Raw genomic sequence first — 19,524 nt, forward strand, 5'->3', positions numbered from 1 at the left:
CAAACCACTGGCCACTATATCACCCTACTGATTAGGAATAGTTAACATTGAGGATTGTGTGTAGTATTGTAAAAACAACCAACCTTCAATTATTTGTTCTTCTGCAGGCGGTTGCAATGTCTCTTCTACATAAGACCAAAAGAAACAAAAAGAAAAAGAAAGACAAATCTATAATATTTTGGTTTAGCTTCTTCAGACTGTATTAAAAACCATAACATAGGTGGAAGTGTTTAACTACGGCCACAAATCGGTCACTCCCATTTTTAATGCCTTTGGTTTACAAGTACATCCTAAAACACCAGGGATTATTAGATAAATCAAATTGTTGTACACTAATGCTACAGCACTATGTTAGGCAATACATTGTTTACATCCTAAACCAATATCGAAGTTTGGTTTAACAAATTAAATATTTCCATATTGTCTGTAATTGTTGTTCTGCCACCTACGACATCCGAAAATTACATTCTATAGATACTTAATGCCTTCCAGGAAAATGATCTATAGGGGATCACTGTATGTTAAGATATAACACCCCAAGGGGTAAATTTATCAAGCTGCGGGTTTGAAAAAGTGGAGATGTTGCCTATAGCAACCAATCAGATTCTAGTTATTTCTTTAGTACATTCTACAAAATGACAGCTAGAATCTGATTGGATGCTGTAGGAAACATCTATTCTCTTTCAAACCGGCAGCCTGATAAATTTACCCCTAGTCTATAGCAATAAAGACATTAAAGGGCATGGTAACAAAACATATACTAACAGGTCGGAGATGAGCTTTAATAAAAAGGTATTGTATATTAAGGCCAAACAAGTATTCTGCAATTACTTGTGATAATCTGGCCACTAGGGGTGCCATTACATTGGAGTCTAAATAAGATTAAACAGCCATCAATGTAGCACATTACATGTATATAGTAAGTAATGAAAAGTTGTATGTGCAGAATGACATATATACACATATATTTATGTGAACGCTGAAGAATGTCGCCACCTAAAAATCACGTGTAGCTCTTTGGTGTGCAAGGAAGCAGCTACGTAAATATTATTCTGCGCTAACCTTTCGCTAGTGTCTCCTGCAGCGGTCCGGCTGCTTTATGCCACAGTGAGACTGTCATGGCTGACAGACATCATGGTTAGTACCTGTATCTATGACTATCATACAGCCAGGGCCGGATTAAAGGAATGGAGGCCCCTGGGCTAATGGGACCTCTATTCCCCCCTGTGAGCCACAACCCCCCCATGAGCCGCCCGCCGCCCCCCACCACAAGCGCTTACCTCTATGTTCTGCCTCCTGTCACTGTAGTCCTACCGCGGCGCGCTGTAAGCTCCTTACTGAGGAGAACTCGTGTGAGTGAGACTCACGAGATCTCCTCAGTAAGGAAATTACTGAGCGCCGCAGAATGACTACAGTGACAGTGATCGGACCAGGGACGCCCACGCACCCACACATTCCACAGAGCACTGTCAAGGGCCCCTTGATGCCCGTGGCCCCTGTTAGACCTCAGGTTAGTCCGGCCTTGCAAACAACATAAGAGGAGCCGGTACTTTATTTACTCCCCCCCCACAACCAATAGAATACAATAACCTTAATAAGAAAATAAAGTTACAATAATCCCTACTTGTGATAAACATGGCTGTTGCCTATAGATTAGTTTTACAAAGTGTAATATCATTTTACACATCAGAGAGCTTTACATCAAATACAATTTATATTCTCATAGCTGGTGCAATTAGCAGCACATACCTTCTGGTTCACTGTGTTCATTATCTAACGGAGAATCTGTAATGGAAAACAAAATATATTTGTTCTACAGATCCACAAATAAATAACTATCTACTGATGTCACAGAAGAATCACCCATGGGAAAATGTATGAGTTATGTGCAATACTGTTGTGCAATTATGCTCAGAAAATTCTGTGCATCTATTGAAATATGCTTCACATAAATGAACGGTGTTAGGCGTTACGTGTCGCAAAGTCATAAAACGGTCATAATGATACATTAAAATGATGGAAATCCTGTGCGTAGCCACAATACAAACACTTCATCAAAAAGTACAGGTCGTATAGTAGAGGGAAACACACTAGAGAAGTCAATATATGATTCATGTTATGGGGATGATCCTCTTACTGAAAGTATCAGTATGTACTAAGAAAATCAATAATTATAAAACAGAATGCAAACATGGGATTGCAAAAACACATTTTAAGTAGAACTATATCACCATTTAAAGCGACCACCTGAAATCTGAAAAAGACAAAATTTAGCCTACATTCCACAGCGAGGGCTTTTTATAGAGCACTACTTCTATACTGACATCTCCAGATATTGTTTCTACGTTGTACAGACTTTGTACAGTACGAGCAGCCGCTCCTGTACACCTGCATTGACTTATATACTGTATAGGTTTTGTACAGTATGGGCACCCTCCCCTCCACTGACTTATACATTGTATAGGCTTTGTACAGTACAAGCACCTTCTCCTGTACACCTGCACTGACATATACATTGTACAGGCACCCTCTCCTATACATTGTACAGGCTTTGTACAGTATGGGCACGCTCTCCTATACATTGTATAGGCTTTGTACAGTATGGGCACGCTCTCCTATACATTGTATAGGCTTTGTACAGTATGGGCACGCTCTCCTATACATTGTATAGGCTTTGTACACTACAGGCACCCTCTCCTATACATTGTATAGGCTTTGTACAGTATGGGCACGCTCTCCTATACATTGTATAGGCTTTGTACAGTATGGGCACGCTCTCCTATACATTGTACAGGCTTTGTACAGTATGGGCACGCTCTCCTATACATTGTATAGGCTTTGTACACTACATGCACCCTCTCCTATACATTGTATAGGCTTTGTACAGTACAGGCACCTTCTCCTGTACACCTGCATTGACTTATATACTGTATAGGTTTTGTACAGTATGGGCACCCTCCCCTCCACTGACTTATACATTGTGTAGGCTTTGTACCATACGGACAGCCTGCCGCACTGACATTGCTAGATATTGCTTTTATAGTATATATGCTTTGTGCAGTATGGTTGCCCTTATGGAGCACTACTCCTATATTGACATTTCCAGACATTGCTCCTGCAGGGTATATGCTTTGTACAGTACGGGTATCATGTACAGGCTACTAATCCTACACTGACATTTTTAATTACGGTTTTATAAAGCATATGCTTCATACAGTAAGAACACCATGGAACACTTGTTCTATACGGACATCTCTAATTATGGCTTTCTAATGGTTATTGTGATCCATTTCATCTGCATTTCACACCTCTGCTAGATTTCAAAATGTGTTTTAATAGCTGTCATTGGTGATATACTTTTGTTACCAATGATCTAAATTGTGTCAGTAAAGAAAAGTTCAATGTTAAAGAGTGCAGATATGTTGAATAGGAGTATTATATTAAAGTGATATGTCTTTACCATCGATGTCTTCTTCATTGTCATCAAGAATTAATGCATCTGCTTCTAAAAGGGAAAACAGTGGGATTAAGCATATGTATCAAATCTGAGAAATATAAAAATGTGTATTACTGACATAACATCCTCTAACGCAAGGCTCCAATCTCATTACAAATAGTGGAAATAATAAAACCCAAAGAAGAAAATCCCAACTCAACACTTTTACAAAGCGAATTGCAACTTGGCACAGATATCTGCAATTTCAGCATAAATAAAGCAGACATTACATTTACAGCTATTACATCACTTGTTCGGTGATGAGATTTATACTAAAGCATCAGACACTGGGATTATTACAGAGGATGCACATACCAGCAATGCAGCTATTGTACATGATTAAAACCCCAAAAACATATATTATATATATAAGTAGAAGGACAAGGACTACATGTGGTAAATATAAATCATCATACTTGTACAGCACTAGTGTTTGGGGTTCCCCCCCCCCCCATTATTATGATGAACACAGAAGTTGTAAGTCGATAATATTAAAGCAGGTATGACCTTGCAATAATTACTCGTCACACAGTGTGGAATCCATTATCACTGGTATGTTGTGCCTATGATAACGGTTATTGGCAATAAAATGTGTGCCAGAACACATCATGACTATGTGGTTAGAGCCATAAGGTGTATTAAGGCAAGAACCATTATTCGGAGCTCATAATAGAAGGGTTTAATTTCCCGTTCCCCAATTCCCTATCTGCCATCTTCAATCTACTTTCTTCCATAGAAAACATCTCGGAAGTTCACACATATACCCAAATCTCTATGTCACATCTCTATTGAGTTGGCCTGGAAAGAAATAGTCACGGAATGTTCACCAATTAAGAAACCTGCCCTCTGAAATCCAAACATTCTACTCTTAAATACACATGTACAGCGCCTGGGAATTTCTTCCAAATGGCAGTTACAAAAAGATCAAGGACCTCTCTTACTATACACCTAATATACTTTACCTATTATGTCGTCTTCATCTGTAGATTCTGGGTCTACAAGATAAAAAAAAACATGGTCATTTTACAATGCATGGATTGTCTTTAAACGCAATACTTGGACAAATGACTGAACACATATTTAGGCTGGGCACACACTACAGAATCTTCCTAAAGTCCCAATCAACATGCTGACTCGTGTACACACAAGTTTTAAAAGATTTACCCTCACATCTCTGCTCTTCAACAGTCATAATCGTTGGCTGCAAAGATTATGGCTCTGTAAACTCTATGGAGATCCTGATTGTGAGTGTATACACACTGCAGGATTGGAAGGACGTTGTTGCATAGCTGAACGAGATTTATAGTTCTGATGAACAATCAAAAGATGGTTGGTGCTTTGGAACGACTGTCGTTCATCGTCTAAGTGTACACATTATTGTGATATCTGGCTGAACGGTCGTTTATCAGGTGATTGGCCCAATTACTGGCTGAAAACACTGTAGTGTGTACCCAGCTGAAATCTGCTCTTACAGATATCAATCTATATTAATGTAAACATTGTTTTACAACTGTATATTTAAAATTTAGAATTTATTTCGAATACAGATTTGAAATATGTATGTTGCTGATCTCTTGAGATCAATCACTCCCAACTCCACATGGCAAAATCACTAAAAGGGTCCTCTCTCTAATCGTGTCACTATACACACTAACCCGACTTCCGACCGAACGGTCATATGTCGGATGATTTGCCAGATTATTGGACGAAAACGCTCCAGTGTGTACCGAGCCTAACAAAGAGAATCATTTTTTAAGGGGAATAAACATTATTTTTATCATCATATTTTATTAAAGAGGAGGAATCAGCATATTGATATGGATTAATCAGGATTGTTGAAACAATGACAGAACTAAATCATTGTTGAAATAATGTTTTGAACTATAAAATTTTATTTCAGTTATATTATTTCATAGCAATATCATGAGTAGACCTAACTCAACACAATGGTTAAATGGTGATGGCTTTTAAACAATGATAAGTTTGCTGATGTTCAAGTTTAAAGCGGATTGTTAGCTCCGCTCATGGCATTGTGATTGTGTATAGCCACCCTACAGAATAATCCTGTGGGTTAAAACACAGCTAACACCAGGCCTGGCATGAATATTGTACTGGTATCCTAGAAATGTCATTGCTCAAATACATTGCAAGGGCTAAGCAATAGCCAACTACAAAACAGGCATACAGTGGGAACTAATAATAGCACTGTAACATAACTGAATGATAATGACACCCAACTCAAGTAGAGCTGCTACCAGCTATCCGAGCCACGAGGAAGTGGCTACATAGAGATTCCTTGTAAAAAAGAGGTTTTTAATATTGTTAAAGAATCAGCCAATAGAAAATATGAACACAATGTATATTTATGTAGTATTAATGTCACTAGTTTGTCTTATATTGGTAGGGTCCATTCTCAAGAGTATAGACTCAGCTCACACAAAGACCACTCCACTGTGTGTACGTGAAAATACACAGTAAAGATCATATGCCAATGCGCATAACTACAGCAGACAATGTTTCTTCTTCTCTCGTGATGTCTGGTGCCTATTTATCTGCTTATTTCTATAGACATCTGTATCAGATGAGAAGAGGAGCTGGCTGCACATTGACAGATCACTCCATGCTGAATGCTGGCCAGCCATATTAATGTGCAAAAAGATTTCGTTATGTAGAATGAAATATATTAGTGAACCTCAAGAGCTGGCAACCACATTTTGGAAAACGTCACCAGTTTAGCACACTAAATGTATGCACAAAATTACCTGGATTTTGATTCTCCCCTGATGTGGCCAAAATCAGGTGTCACCCACTACTTCCAACAATTAGGTGTAAATAATATCATCATTATCATCATCTATTTGTTTATATAGCGCCACTAATTCCACAGCGCTGTACAGAGAACTCATTCACATCAGTCCCTGCCCCATTAGAGCTTACAATCTAAATCCCCTAACATACAAAAACATACACCAAGAGAGACTGAGAGCAATTTAATAGCAGCCAATTAACTTACCAGTATGTTTTTTTGGAGTGTTGGAGGAAACCGGAGCACCCGGAGGAAACCCACGCAAACATGGGGAGAACATACAAGCTCCATATAGATAAGACCATGGCCGGGAATCAAACTCATGACCCCAGTGATGTGAGGCAGAAGTGCTAACCACTAAGCCACCGTGCTGCCCACATGGGGAAGCACACTTATATGGATACATAAAACTTGGGCGTCTGGCGCAAATTGCTCATAAATGAAAGCGCTATAATAAATGCATTTGTAAATGACTTTGATTCTACATAAAAGGTACTTTTGTCTGCTTATTCTCCTCTACATGTTTAATAAAGTGGAACATAAAATGTTACCTAAAGATTCTGGAGTGGAATACTCTGTTTGTTCAGCTACATATTCTTCTACTGTTTCTGGAATAGTTGCAAAACAAGTGAAATAAGGTTCTTTGTACAAAACAATGCATGTACTTATACTACTATATATCTATAAAGAGTAGTGAGCTAGTGCTCAGACATCATGTACAGTGCTGTCAAATATCTGCATATGATAAACTCTACATACCTGAGATCTCAGCTGCTTCTTCCACTTCTGCCTCAGGACTATATTCGTTTTCTGAATGCAAGTAATCGAACAAGAAAATAAAATGGAAAATGAAGTCAATTCAAGGGAATACATATATAAAAGATTTATTTATATCGCAATATACAAAATACCAGTCCTACATAATAAAGTACGACAATGCCTATGCAGACACTAGTGCTATATTATAAAATTATTTTTAAAACCACAACGCTTGATGACAGCTTTTGTTTGGAAAACAATAGTGACATCTTGTGATGCAAGTCTCACTAGAGCACTGAGAAGACTCTGTAGGGGAACACGGTAAAGCGCACCTGTGGTGTGAACGTAGTAGAAGAGCAGCAATCGCATAGAGCCTAGCCAATATCCCTTAGAACGTCACCTATCCATTCACTGTGTGCACCAGTGATGTTATTGGTTCCTAGGGAAATTATAGGCTTCATGACCATGAATACTGATTCACAAAATTGCCGCTAACACCGTTGGTAAATAAAGGACAACCAAAAGCGTCCACTAACTTACACTAGTTATTCATGGCAGTCATTTAGATTGAAAAGTTATTAACTGCGTTCCACTCAGTGACTCGGGTTCCTTACAAGGCATAGCAGACCTCACACTGCAATCATTCTCTCAATCCTTGGCCCTGTTTAAGTCCTTTCATGTTTGATTTAATATTATTGGCTCAACCCCTTTTCTAGTTCCTGATCTGGGCTGACAGTTTGTTTGTACCCCTGATTTTTTGTTCTTTCATTTCTCTAAAGGGGGATTGGAGGAAAAAAATAAATAAAATAGATGTCTGGATTATCGTGTCTTATCCTCTTATCTTCTTCAAGCAGAGTAGATAGGAGTTCCACTATAGCAGCTAAAACCTGTACAATTTTGGACAAGTTCTCATGATTCTGGAGTATCTTACATTAGTTAACTTATCACTAAGCACTCAATAGCGGAATTACTTGTTATTGAGTGTTAACACTGCAACCTGTAAGAGTGTTACTAAACATGTATAGCAAAATACCTTGTTCATCTTCATCTGGTTCTGGTGCTGCAGTTTCCTCTACTGTCAACACAGACTCTTCGTAGGTTTCAAATTCTTCTTGATCTTCTGGAACCTCAGTTTCATGGTCATCTTGAGACTCCTCTTCATCAGCTGCTTCCTCTTCAGCCTCTACTTCTTCTGCTTGAGGTTCCTCATCTACTACAAGTGCTGGAATTTCTTCTGCTGCTCCGAGAGGTATTGGCTCTTCCTCACTCTCTGCTTCTTCCTCATCTGCTGCCTCATTATCTGCTTCTGTGTTTGGGGTCTCCAAAATGTCTGCTTCTGACTCCTTTATCAAAGGCTCATGTACGGTTTCTGGTTCATCGTCCAATGTTAAATACTCCATTTTACCATCTTCAACAGCCGCAGGTTCTTGCTCTGGTTCATCAACTTCTTCAAATGTTTGTTCTTCAGTTTCTTCTTCATCAACAATGGCTGTTTCTTCTGTCTCGGACTCTGCTTCTGCTGGCTCATCTTTTGCTTCTAACAGATTATAAAATACATTTCTTTATAGTTTCATAAACACATAATATAATTTACTCAACAAGACTTATTTTTAAAGGGAATAGTCATTCAACCCCCCCCCCCTCCACCACCACCTTCATGTGACTAAAACATGAAGATGGGAAGGTGGTCTTGTTGACAGGCACTAACATCACCTAACAAATGCAGGTGAAGTCATACAAAAGATAACCTTGACTCAATTGAAAATTCTCCAGCCAGACAAGCCTGGTGAACGTGGACAGTAAAAGAATGGCACCCCATTGTTCTTTAAGACAGAGGTAGTGGCAGAAATACAGCATTTAAGACCAAGATATCAGTTCTAATGATACAGAAGAGAAAACCAGTTGATTATAACGTGTGCTCAACATGTGTCTATGTGCATAACAGTTATAAGACACTGGTCACGAAGCAAACATGTTTAAACTGAACAACTCAGGCATGGCCAGTATATATGGACAGATAAGACACATGTAACAGTATGTTGTAGTAGATGACTATAAATCATATACACATGTTAAAGGTCGCACACTTAAGGAAAACTATTTATGAAAACAGGTACATATACAACAACCAATCAGATGTTTATTTTCATCTTCGGAACTTTACTAGAAAAACTACGGAATGTTATTGGTTTCTATGGGTTACAGTACATTTTGTGCACAGTTTCCATAAATGCCTCCTTGTGTGTATTAGCAATATCTTACCATATTCCGATCTGACTGATTCATGAACACTGGGCTCCACAGCATCTTCTAAATCAAAGTCACTCACCACATCTGAGGAACACAGGAAAGAGTCCTTAACATTGATGCCACGTCGTACATGTGCTAGCATCTCAACATATGGTCAAATTTAGCTTTTACATCCTTACTGGCAATATATAAACCATTTTATCAAATTAACAGTTCTCGACACAAAGTATTGTATAAGAGAGAACGGTCACCAGTTTGGAATCAGTAGAATCAGACAGACAACCTGCACAAATCTGTGCGGGTAACGTATGCAATTGCAGAAGGAATAAATTAATATAATTTTATTTGACAATTTGAGACTGCAGTTTGGCTTTTTAGTAGTATATTGGAATGTACTCATTTTTCAATTATCATGTCAGTAAACGCCGGCAAAACGCGAAAAAAGGAAGAATAAAACGAAGTTAATTAACACAATATTTTTGACCATGGGGAATACGGTTTAATGCTAAAAGTTATTCCCAGGACAACATTCTTTCAGATATCATGTGTGTACTTTATAACACTGGGAATACATTTGTAGTAAACACTGGCGCAAAACATCAAAGATATCAGACGGTATTAGGGAAGATCGTTCAACTTTAAAATGTCATATCCAAGGGGACAAATTCCAAAACACAGGATCCTTCTTTAAACCATCTTTGCCTGGCATGCAGTAATGGCCATAGATATAGGAACAAAAGAAGAATCACAATATAGTGTAGTAATTCTAAACAATATATTTCCAACTAGCCCATCACCATTAAGATTCCAACAGTAATGTTCTAATCATATGTCTTGACCAAAAACGTGGTCCACTCAGGTGCAGTAAAACCCCCCCCTCGCAATATTTATCACTCTTACTTGTCAGTGGACACATATTGTTAAGAATTACTATATTGCTAATTAAGCTACCAATGTACCAGTCTTCTTGCTCTCAAGAATTTGATGAAGGACTTAGGCTGGGTACACACTACAGAAAATTTCTCCTGATACGATGTAGTTAATGATTTTACCAACGACTGGAAAAAAAGAAAACAAAAATATTCCCAATCAGCATGCTGATTCATGTGTACACACTAAACACGTTCTATCTTCAGATCTGTGCTCTTCATCTGTCATAACCTTCGGCTGAAAAGATAGTGACTCTGCACACTCCATAGAGATCTATGAACACGGCCGGTCTTGAGTGCACACACACTGCAGAATTGGAACATCGCTCCATCGTTATTCCGGTTTAAATATCAAATCAAACGATATGATTTGCTTTGGAACAATAATCATTCATCGTTTGAGGGTCCACAGTGATGCGATATCGGACCGAACAGTCATTTGTCATGTGATTGGCATGATAATCAGCTGTAGTGTGTAAGCAGCCCAACTGATTGATATTGCCTGTGTGCCCCATTTTTTTTATTTATATGAAATAATAATTATTGTAATGCACAGATATATAAAACAAATGCAGCAGGCAGGTCCAGTATACATGGACATCCAAGAAACATTTAATATACTGTAGTAGCTGCCTGCAAATGCTTTACATGTTATAAAAATCAGATTATGAAAAAGACATCTATGAAAACAGGTGCACGTGGAAATGTAATTTTCCGAACCGTACTAGAAAAATTACAGAATCTGATTGGTTGCTGTGGGTTACAGCATCTTGTTTGCAGTTTCCTGCTCACCAGTTTCCATAAATCTTATGTATTTAAAAATGCCTCTGTCTATGTATCTTACCATATTCTGATGTGGGATCCACAGCATCTTCTAAATCGAAGTCGCTTACATCATCTGAGGAAAACAAACCATCCAAAATATTTACGGCACTTAGTAGATGTAGTACTTCTGCATTAATATTATACACAAGCAATAATGAATTCTAGATGCTACAACTAAGTTATAGAATAGTAAGCAGGGTTGGTAGATTGATGGATGAATGGTTGAATTAAAAACCTTTCAAACTAAACTATACATCCAAAAATGGCTAATCCCTGCTGTAGGCGAGAACTGCCAGGAATAAGCAATAAAACTTTGTTTCCTACATGGCCTTTGTCACATGAAGCAGAGGCAAAAGTAACTTACGCAGGCCCTTAAACAGATGCAGTCAGACTTTGTTGTACACTTGAAACACAGCATTTTAAAAGGCACATTTGACAGCTGCATATAGAAAGATCAGTCAGCTACTAAAACAATGCTGCAAACTCCAATCCCCAAGGACATCTAACAGCCGCGTCAGTCTTTGGATTGTACAGTTTAAAACTGCAAATACTGTAACAGTTTCTTAAAGAGACAATCCATGGAAACAAATAGTTTGCTGTTCTGTACGTTTAAGTATGTTCTGCAAACAAAAACACACAGATAAAATGCAATTTAAAACTGTCCTCTGTTTTAGGGATGTGTTTGCTGATTCACTGTCTCTTGCATAGCAGCTTGGCCTCACCTGGTGATTTCAGATGCTCCATTTATTCAATTAGTCTGGTTCTGCTCTACACAACATTATTAGCTAATTAGAGCAAATAAAGTTACCTGTAGTTTGCAGCACACTGATAAGTGGTAAGTCTGTGATGGGGGAAAGCTGCAGAAATATCTTTGGCTCTAATAGGTATTTCCCCATAAATGTTTTACATGGTTTACTGTTATTTACAACTGCTGCTTAAACAAAGATCACACTTTTAAAGATAGTGCCCTTTAAATGTCTTAAAAGCTTATTTCTGTGTTATTTAACTAACATGCCAGTTATTTATCTCCACTTATTTCTCTCTTCTGATCCCATTCTGAATGCTAAACATTTAACTGAAAAGATATGATAATTATATAAAAAAAAAAGTAAATATTAAATGTTCTGACAGTAATCAGAGACCGGACAGGAATGAGCGAAATATGTGGGAGGAGTTATCATATAACTTTATCATTTAACAATGACGATAACTAAAGCTGCCCATGTTAATCATTCTGAGCGCTAAGTCTGTGGGTTTATGTCCAATTAAGCCACAGACAGGTGGGGCCAAATTACAATTAATGGTACTTAAGTAAGGGGCCCAATAACAGTCAGCTGAAGGCCACACATAATATCAGTAACCTCTGCCTCACAGCACTGGGGTCATGAGTTCAATTCCCGAACCATGGCCTTATTTATGCGGAGTTTGTATGTTCTCCCTGTGTTTGCGTGGGTTTCCTCCGGGTGCTCCGGTTTCCTCTCACACTCCAAAAAGATACTGGTAGGTTAAGTGGCTGCTATCAAATTGTACCTAGTCTTTTTCGGTCTGTCTGTGTGTGTGTTGGGGAATTTAGACAGTAAGCTCCATTGGCAATGCGGATTTAGAGGCGCTATATAAATAGCTGATGATTATGAAGGCTGACTGGATTTTCTGCCACTGACATAATGACGCACAATCAAATGTTGATCAGTCAATTCTTCTGGATCCTCTCAGCAGTAATTTATTAGCAAGTTTGTCACCAAATTGACAGGCAATGAGTCTATGGGGAGCTTTAGCGATTACAACCCCATACAACATACTGTTTGTTGTTGTAACAACATTACAACAACATACAAATAATCTGGTAAATTAATGGTCTTCTAACCCAAAAACTGTACTGCACGCCATGCATCCACATGCAGTTCAATATCTTAAGAGGAAAAGGTTACCATATTGAGATTGGTATGTTTCGTGATCATCCATTGCATCTTCTATGTCATTTGCATCTGAAAAACATGAACATTTCAAAAATTATTTTTGTAATTTACAACCAGTGGTATTTATGCAGGTGGGTCCCATGTCAGGGAGAACCAGACAACCTGTTTGGTTAATGTATGTAACATTTTTTCTGGGGACTTTTCGCACCTTCTTGACCTGACCACTTAACATTTCTGCGCCACATCGGTTTAGCCAGGAATATTTTTTTAATTTTGTTTTATTTTGCATTTTTTAGCTACCCAAGCAACACATTTTATATTGTTCCTAAAGTAGGTTGGGTGGGATGTGGCACGTACAGAGACAGATATGAGTTTCTTTCCACAGTATTTTGAAATAAATATTGTTGTTTTTTTTAGAATAGAATCCCAATACTATCCTGGTGTTCCCAATGCTGTTCTGGATATCATGTGTGTAATTTACAATATTTGTTACAGATTTGTAATAGCTTATCTATGCCCTTGATGACTAAGCACATACGTTCGAGCATGTTGGAAAATTAAACACATGCTCAGGGACACTGCTGAGAGCAAGTTGGGTCTATAATTACAGCTGGAATGTGACAGACTGAATCCTCATTCTTCAATGTTAGAACAATGTGTGTGGACATTCAACGGCTGGAAACTCATGCCCTAAGGCCAGGCTATCGCACACTGGACGCTAAGGTTAAATGCTATGTCAGGCAGTTTATAATAATCTGCTAATTTGGATGTAGTTCATCACCGGTTAAGGTACCTACATGCAAAAGTTTTCACTGGTACTAAGATGACACTTGATAAGATCATAGAATTATCACCTCATTTGTGGCATACAAACAATTTGAAACAATGTGATGTAATAAAAAAGATCATTCAGAAATGTGATAATCTGAGTTTGAATATTTTCAGTGTCCATTATTTAAAAACTATTTACAATGTAGTATCAGCTATGTGGACAGTCTACCCTCATTCTTTCATGTCACAATGTCCAAATAATAGGATCAGAGTCCAATTTAGTCCTGCTTGCGCTAATTGGCTGTATATCGTCCAGAGTGAGAGGATTTCTTCTTGCTTAACTGGGGCTTGCAAGTGTAGTCAGAAGATTAGCCCACACCATGGCCAATAGTGGTCATCTTCTGGCCAAAATTACCAACACGCACAATAATAATTCACTAGAATGTATCTAACATGTGTCTGAAGTGGAGTCGATTCTGCGACCTGCTTGGATGTCACACCGATGGGCACACGGACCTCTCTCACTACCAAGTCACAAGTTCTGATGTCAACGGGTTTTATAAGTAAGGCGCCGATAGCAGATGAGTCTTTAACCAGCACATGTCAATATATTATCTTCATGTAGCCCAAGAAGAGGTTGTACATTAGAAAAATGTAGTTTAATGGAGTATATTATACTACTTATTATAGTGTAATTTCTTGTCACATAATATTTTTGTTATATAATGGAATTGCCTTTATTTTTAGTAATACTCTGTGAAAGAATTTCTAGACGTTGCTGAAGACATTAAATGAGGTAACTTTTTACTTGTAAAATATGTAAAAATGTCCCTTTATACAGTATTGCCAACAATACCGCTCTAAAAAGATATGAACCTTTTGGACTTCTTTTGGGGATGCCCCCTCCCCTCCCACCAAGACTTTGGACGCCAAAGCAAAAATTAAGGATTCCCTAAGGGTGGACCCCCCTCACTGGGAGTGGAGAAGGAGGTTATACCCTAGTTTATACACTAGATGGTTAAATGAAAGCATCAATGTATAAACCATTTCCTCTATTAACAAAGTTGGTAGAATGAAATGTCCTATTTGATTGAGACATTGTTCTATATTTAGTTTTAAGATGTTGAAACTGAATCTGAAAATAAAAAGTTGGTTTTAATTGCAAAATCTCACCATCGTATTGAATATCCTCCAGAACATCTGCAAGATCTGCATCACTCAAACCTGAAATAAAATCATAGTGTGTAAACCTGTGTCATTCAATACATGTGCCAGTCACACATAGTATGCCCTAATATGGCCACTGATCTGCGCTCATACACAGTATAGTGTGCACAACCAGAATTATGACTGGTTTAGGAAGTGCAATATTTAGATTCATCATTTGTACCCTTAGGGGCCTTTAAACCTCTCCTCTCTGTAACAAATGTGGGGAAAGTGGCATTTCTTCTTAGCGGTAGGACAACCAACTTGGAGTCAAGTTCTTGCTCTGGAGGACACACTGCTAAGCAGTGCAAGAATCACCTGCTATAGTGACTTTTAAAGCTCATCGACAAGTCCTAATTTTTCTGTTTTAAAATGACTCCGCATATACAGGTATATATTTATTTTTTTAACCTAATTCATGGTTCATAGGACTGTACCATTGTTGATAAATATGACCATGCTAATACGTCTGCTGGCAAAGCCCAACATTCAGTCAGCAGTTGCTAAGGTTGGCCTTCTCTTCCCCTAATCCCTGTACCTGGTGCTCTCGGTCATTCATGGCACAGTCCTCACAAAATACAGCCGCTTGTGTGACAATACTGAGGAACGGAACATGAAAGGACACAAGCCCAACAAAGAGCAGGCAAGGAGGTGTCAGACCCAACTCCGAAAGATTGCTCATTGCCACACAGAGGTAACGGCCTCTCGCATATGCTTGTCACTGTGCAAGACACACTTAAGTAAAAGAAGTGTTTTGAGGTTACAGTCCCTTAAATCATTTTCAGCCAGGACACAAGTTATGTGAATCAGCTTTGCAAACCAGTGTCTTTAATTAATAATATACTTCGTTTGAATAGAAAGAATAGAAAACTTGGGCTCCCATGAATATTAAAACTATAAAAAGTAATTTGTTTGCTAGATAGTTGTTTTTTTTGTAGTCCATTAGGGTCAAATCTCAGAAAAGGTGACTCCATCAGAACAATTAACCCACTGATTAATTCATTTGTTGTCAAGAAAAATCCAATACAGATCCGCTACTTAATGCAGTGCATGTGATTCAGTTAAACTATTTATGTAATTTAACCTGCTTGCAGTACGATTATTCTGACTCACTCCCCCTCTATACAGAGTTGCTCTTCACAGCAACAAGTAATTGTAGAAATTGATTAGCATTTAGATCAGTGTGTTTCATGCCAACAAGAGCAATTAGATTTCAGTATTTGTCAGCCAGACTATAAATGCAGTGACTATGGGATTAAAGACAGCTGGAGAAGTGTCAGAAGCCACTGCCAAATTCTCACTGTATCCTATCAGTAATCAGCTGTCAATAATCCATCATGAGTTATGAAAGTCTTGCTTATTACTGACACACTCATTTGCTGTATTACTAATCATTACTAGCATGATACACTCGTAATATGCGGTATGCTTACAGGGGCAAGTGCAGGATTTGTAGAGGGGAGGGGGGGGGGGGGTTTCCACACCACGCCGCCAGTGGGCCGTGACCAGCATGCATGGGAGTGTGGCTATAATTTTAGACAGTGCTTGGCTGCTCTCCAACTCTTCCTATAATATACATGGGCAATGCTGCGTGCATACTGTTAGGTGCACACAGCTCTCCCTTTTCAAGCAGAGCTGTGTGAAGTGGGAGCAGGGTCCAGCTACCTCAATTATACAGTGCCCCAGGCTTGAATGGGGGTTTCCAGGCACTAGAAAGTAGTGTGCACCTATACACATTCCTTATTACCATGCTATTAGACTTGTCTTACAAGACAATTTGTCCATCACCTTCATGCTCATATCGAAGTAGTGAAAATTGTAAATAGTTGTTTGTCTAAAGCTCCAGGAATTTACATATTTGTGACAACTACAGTAATTGTTCTTTTACTTTAGCTGCACTTCTAGGTTAAGCTTATAGTTTAATATATTATATCTTAAAAATTACAGGGGCCCCCAAGGTTAATAATAGAAGTTGGTGCAATAGGGGAGCAATTACAAAAAATGTGTAACTGTTCCCCTTTACTGCAGGACGCTTAATAATATTGTGCATTCTAATGCAATTTGGTGCACAGCTAGGAACAAGAGAAGTTGGATGCAATGTCTTTCAAAAGACTTACAGCATGATATTCATCATGGAGAATGTGGGTGGGAAATCAATACCCACCATCACCGCTTTTTCTCAGATACCAATACTGTCATTCTGTTCAGCTACTGAAACATTTATGCTGGCCATACATGTGATAGTGCAGCATGTAAGGCCCGGAAATAACCTCATTGGCAGATAATGATGCTATCAATTGTAATGGAATCATTGTCAGCCATGTTCATACAGGCGGTGGAAGATGAGGGTAGATTGGCCCCCATCAGCCTGTGCATGTCGTCATTTTCTGACTCCATCTACTGTACAGGCCCAAATAACAACAGAGGGTACATACCTGAAAGTGTGATATAGTTAAAACAACAGGTTTTTCTGCACTTTTTTGACTGGTTTAAACCATCAGATTTACTAAAGGCCAAACCGATGGAAAAATGCTGGAAAAATCACTGTTTTACAAGGAACCATCCTGTTTTTTACATGGTAAGAATACAAAGTGTGACATTTAACAAGCTGCGGTTTGATGGATGGATGCCGTCTCAGCAGGCTGGTCATTTACAACACAAAAGAAGGCACAATTATGGAACCAATTATTTATTAAGTGGGCAAAATAATGAATAATTATCTTATGGGGCAAAATTATTTTATGAATATATACAGATGGCCAAATGAATGTATGATTATATTAAGGACAAAATTATTTTATAATTATATTACGGGGTAAATACCGCTTGATTGTCAACATTGGCAATAATTTATTTATGTTGTGGACACCCTTTATAGTGCACACTCTTCAAGTGCCAGCATACAAGTGAGCTTATGTGCATGCTGGCACTTGTAGTGCTACTATTAATGTTGCCATCATGGCAATATAAAATAGATTTATTTAAAAATATAAAATTATTGTTGTCCATTAGCAATCAAACAATATTGCCCCCTTAATATAATGTACAAATAATATTACCCTCTTAATATAATCATACATTTTGCATCCCTATTAAAATTCTTTTAAATGCCATTTCTTCATTCTGAAAAAATGCCTGTTCTGCCTTCCTAGATTTACTGGGAGAAAGGAAAAGGAGGTGGAGAATACCTGTCGCACCAGTGGATGAAAGCATCAACCCACTAGTTCACTATTAAATAGACCATAGCCTGTCTATAATGTGAGTGGGGTGCAACCTAATATTGGAGTATTGTATAATAGAAAGAAAAGAAGTAGTAAAGTGCACTGAGGCTCACAAATTTGTTGGTTAGAGATATCAAGGAACAAATTAAAACTCAACTTTTATTATATAATTTAGCAAACCAGTGATATATAAAAATATATGCTCAATAAAAACAATGTGTGGGTTAAAACCAGCTGGATACACCAAATGCCATATCAGTGTGGTTTGGGGAAAGTGATTTGCTAACTACCTATAGTTTGCTCAAATATATCTTTGGATTTAATAGAGCAATGTGGCATTTATAACCCCTCTTGATTAAAGAATCGGCAGGTGCATCCAGCGAGCCGCCGCCGCGCGTTTCGCTGTGTATGCTTATTCAAGGCAAAGTATAGGTGGTCAGCAAATCACCTTCCCCGAACCACACTGATCATTTGGCATTTGGTGCATCCAGCTGATTTTAACCCACACATTGTTTTTATTGAGCATATATTTTTATATATCGCTGGTTTACTAAATTATATAAATAAAAGTTGAGTTTTAATTTGTTCCTTGATATCTCTACCAAACAAATTTGTGAGCCTCAGTGCACCTTATTACTTACTCATTTCTGCCTACCTGCATGTGATTCTGGACTTGGAAAGCCATGGTTTGAGTTTGCAGCCTTAAACAGCTTGATAGTAAATCCTGCAGTTTGTAGGTGTAATGTGTGGCAGCTTCAACAACGTAAAATAATTTATTTGCAACATGTGATAATCTTCTCAAAGTGCAACAACTTAAAGACAAGACCTGGTGGCAGGAAAAGCTCTCTCTTAGCTGTGTGGCCACCTGAGGACAGATCCAAATGGATCCACACATTGGCTTACTACCGTTGCAACCAAGATATGGCCAGACCGGCAGGAAGTCTGTTCCTAATTTTCCTGATGAACACATGCCTGGCTCAGAGCAGTAAAGATCATGGGCCTGATTCATTAAGGATCTTAAATTAAGAAGTATCTTATTTAAGTCTCCTGGGCAAAACCATGTTACAATGGAAGGGGTGCAAATTATTATTCTGTTTTGCACGGTTTTTTCATGTAGCACACAAATACTTGATAGCTTATTTGTACACTGAAATTTAAAGTTGATATTTGTGTGCTACATGAAAACACAGTCAGTATTTAAATGTGCAAAACAGAATACTAATTTTCACCCCTTTCATTGTAACATGGTTTTGTCCAGGAGACTGAAATAAGATACTTCTTAATTTAAGATCCTTAATGAATCAGGCTCCATGGCTTTATCTGCTAGAGGGAGATAGAAGGCCAT

At 38.2% G+C, this 19,524-nt stretch overlaps 1 protein-coding gene across 3 annotated transcripts in view; it reads right to left on the reverse strand.

Annotated features, from left to right (window-relative positions):
- Nucleotides 1-19,524, reverse strand: part of ASPH (aspartate beta-hydroxylase) — a 148,030-nt gene that overhangs the window by 80,590 nt on the left and 47,916 nt on the right. For all 3 annotated transcript variants that reach the window (XM_075213566.1, XM_075213568.1, XM_075213567.1), the window contains 11 exons: nucleotides 14,926-14,976; nucleotides 12,994-13,050; nucleotides 11,085-11,138; nucleotides 9,324-9,395; nucleotides 8,095-8,598; nucleotides 7,062-7,112; nucleotides 6,854-6,910; nucleotides 4,459-4,491; nucleotides 3,461-3,505; nucleotides 1,750-1,785; nucleotides 84-125 (listed from right to left, as the gene is read on the reverse strand). In XM_075213566.1, the coding sequence (XP_075069667.1) occupies nucleotides 84-125; nucleotides 1,750-1,785; nucleotides 3,461-3,505; nucleotides 4,459-4,491; nucleotides 6,854-6,910; nucleotides 7,062-7,112; nucleotides 8,095-8,598; nucleotides 9,324-9,395; nucleotides 11,085-11,138; nucleotides 12,994-13,050; nucleotides 14,926-14,976 (1,002 nt within the window). The remainder of the gene's footprint in view (nucleotides 1-83; nucleotides 126-1,749; nucleotides 1,786-3,460; nucleotides 3,506-4,458; nucleotides 4,492-6,853; nucleotides 6,911-7,061; nucleotides 7,113-8,094; nucleotides 8,599-9,323; nucleotides 9,396-11,084; nucleotides 11,139-12,993; nucleotides 13,051-14,925; nucleotides 14,977-19,524) is intronic.

This window comes from Mixophyes fleayi, chromosome 5 (genome assembly GCF_038048845.1).
Source record: "Mixophyes fleayi isolate aMixFle1 chromosome 5, aMixFle1.hap1, whole genome shotgun sequence".
NCBI lineage: Eukaryota > Metazoa > Chordata > Amphibia > Anura > Limnodynastidae > Mixophyes > Mixophyes fleayi.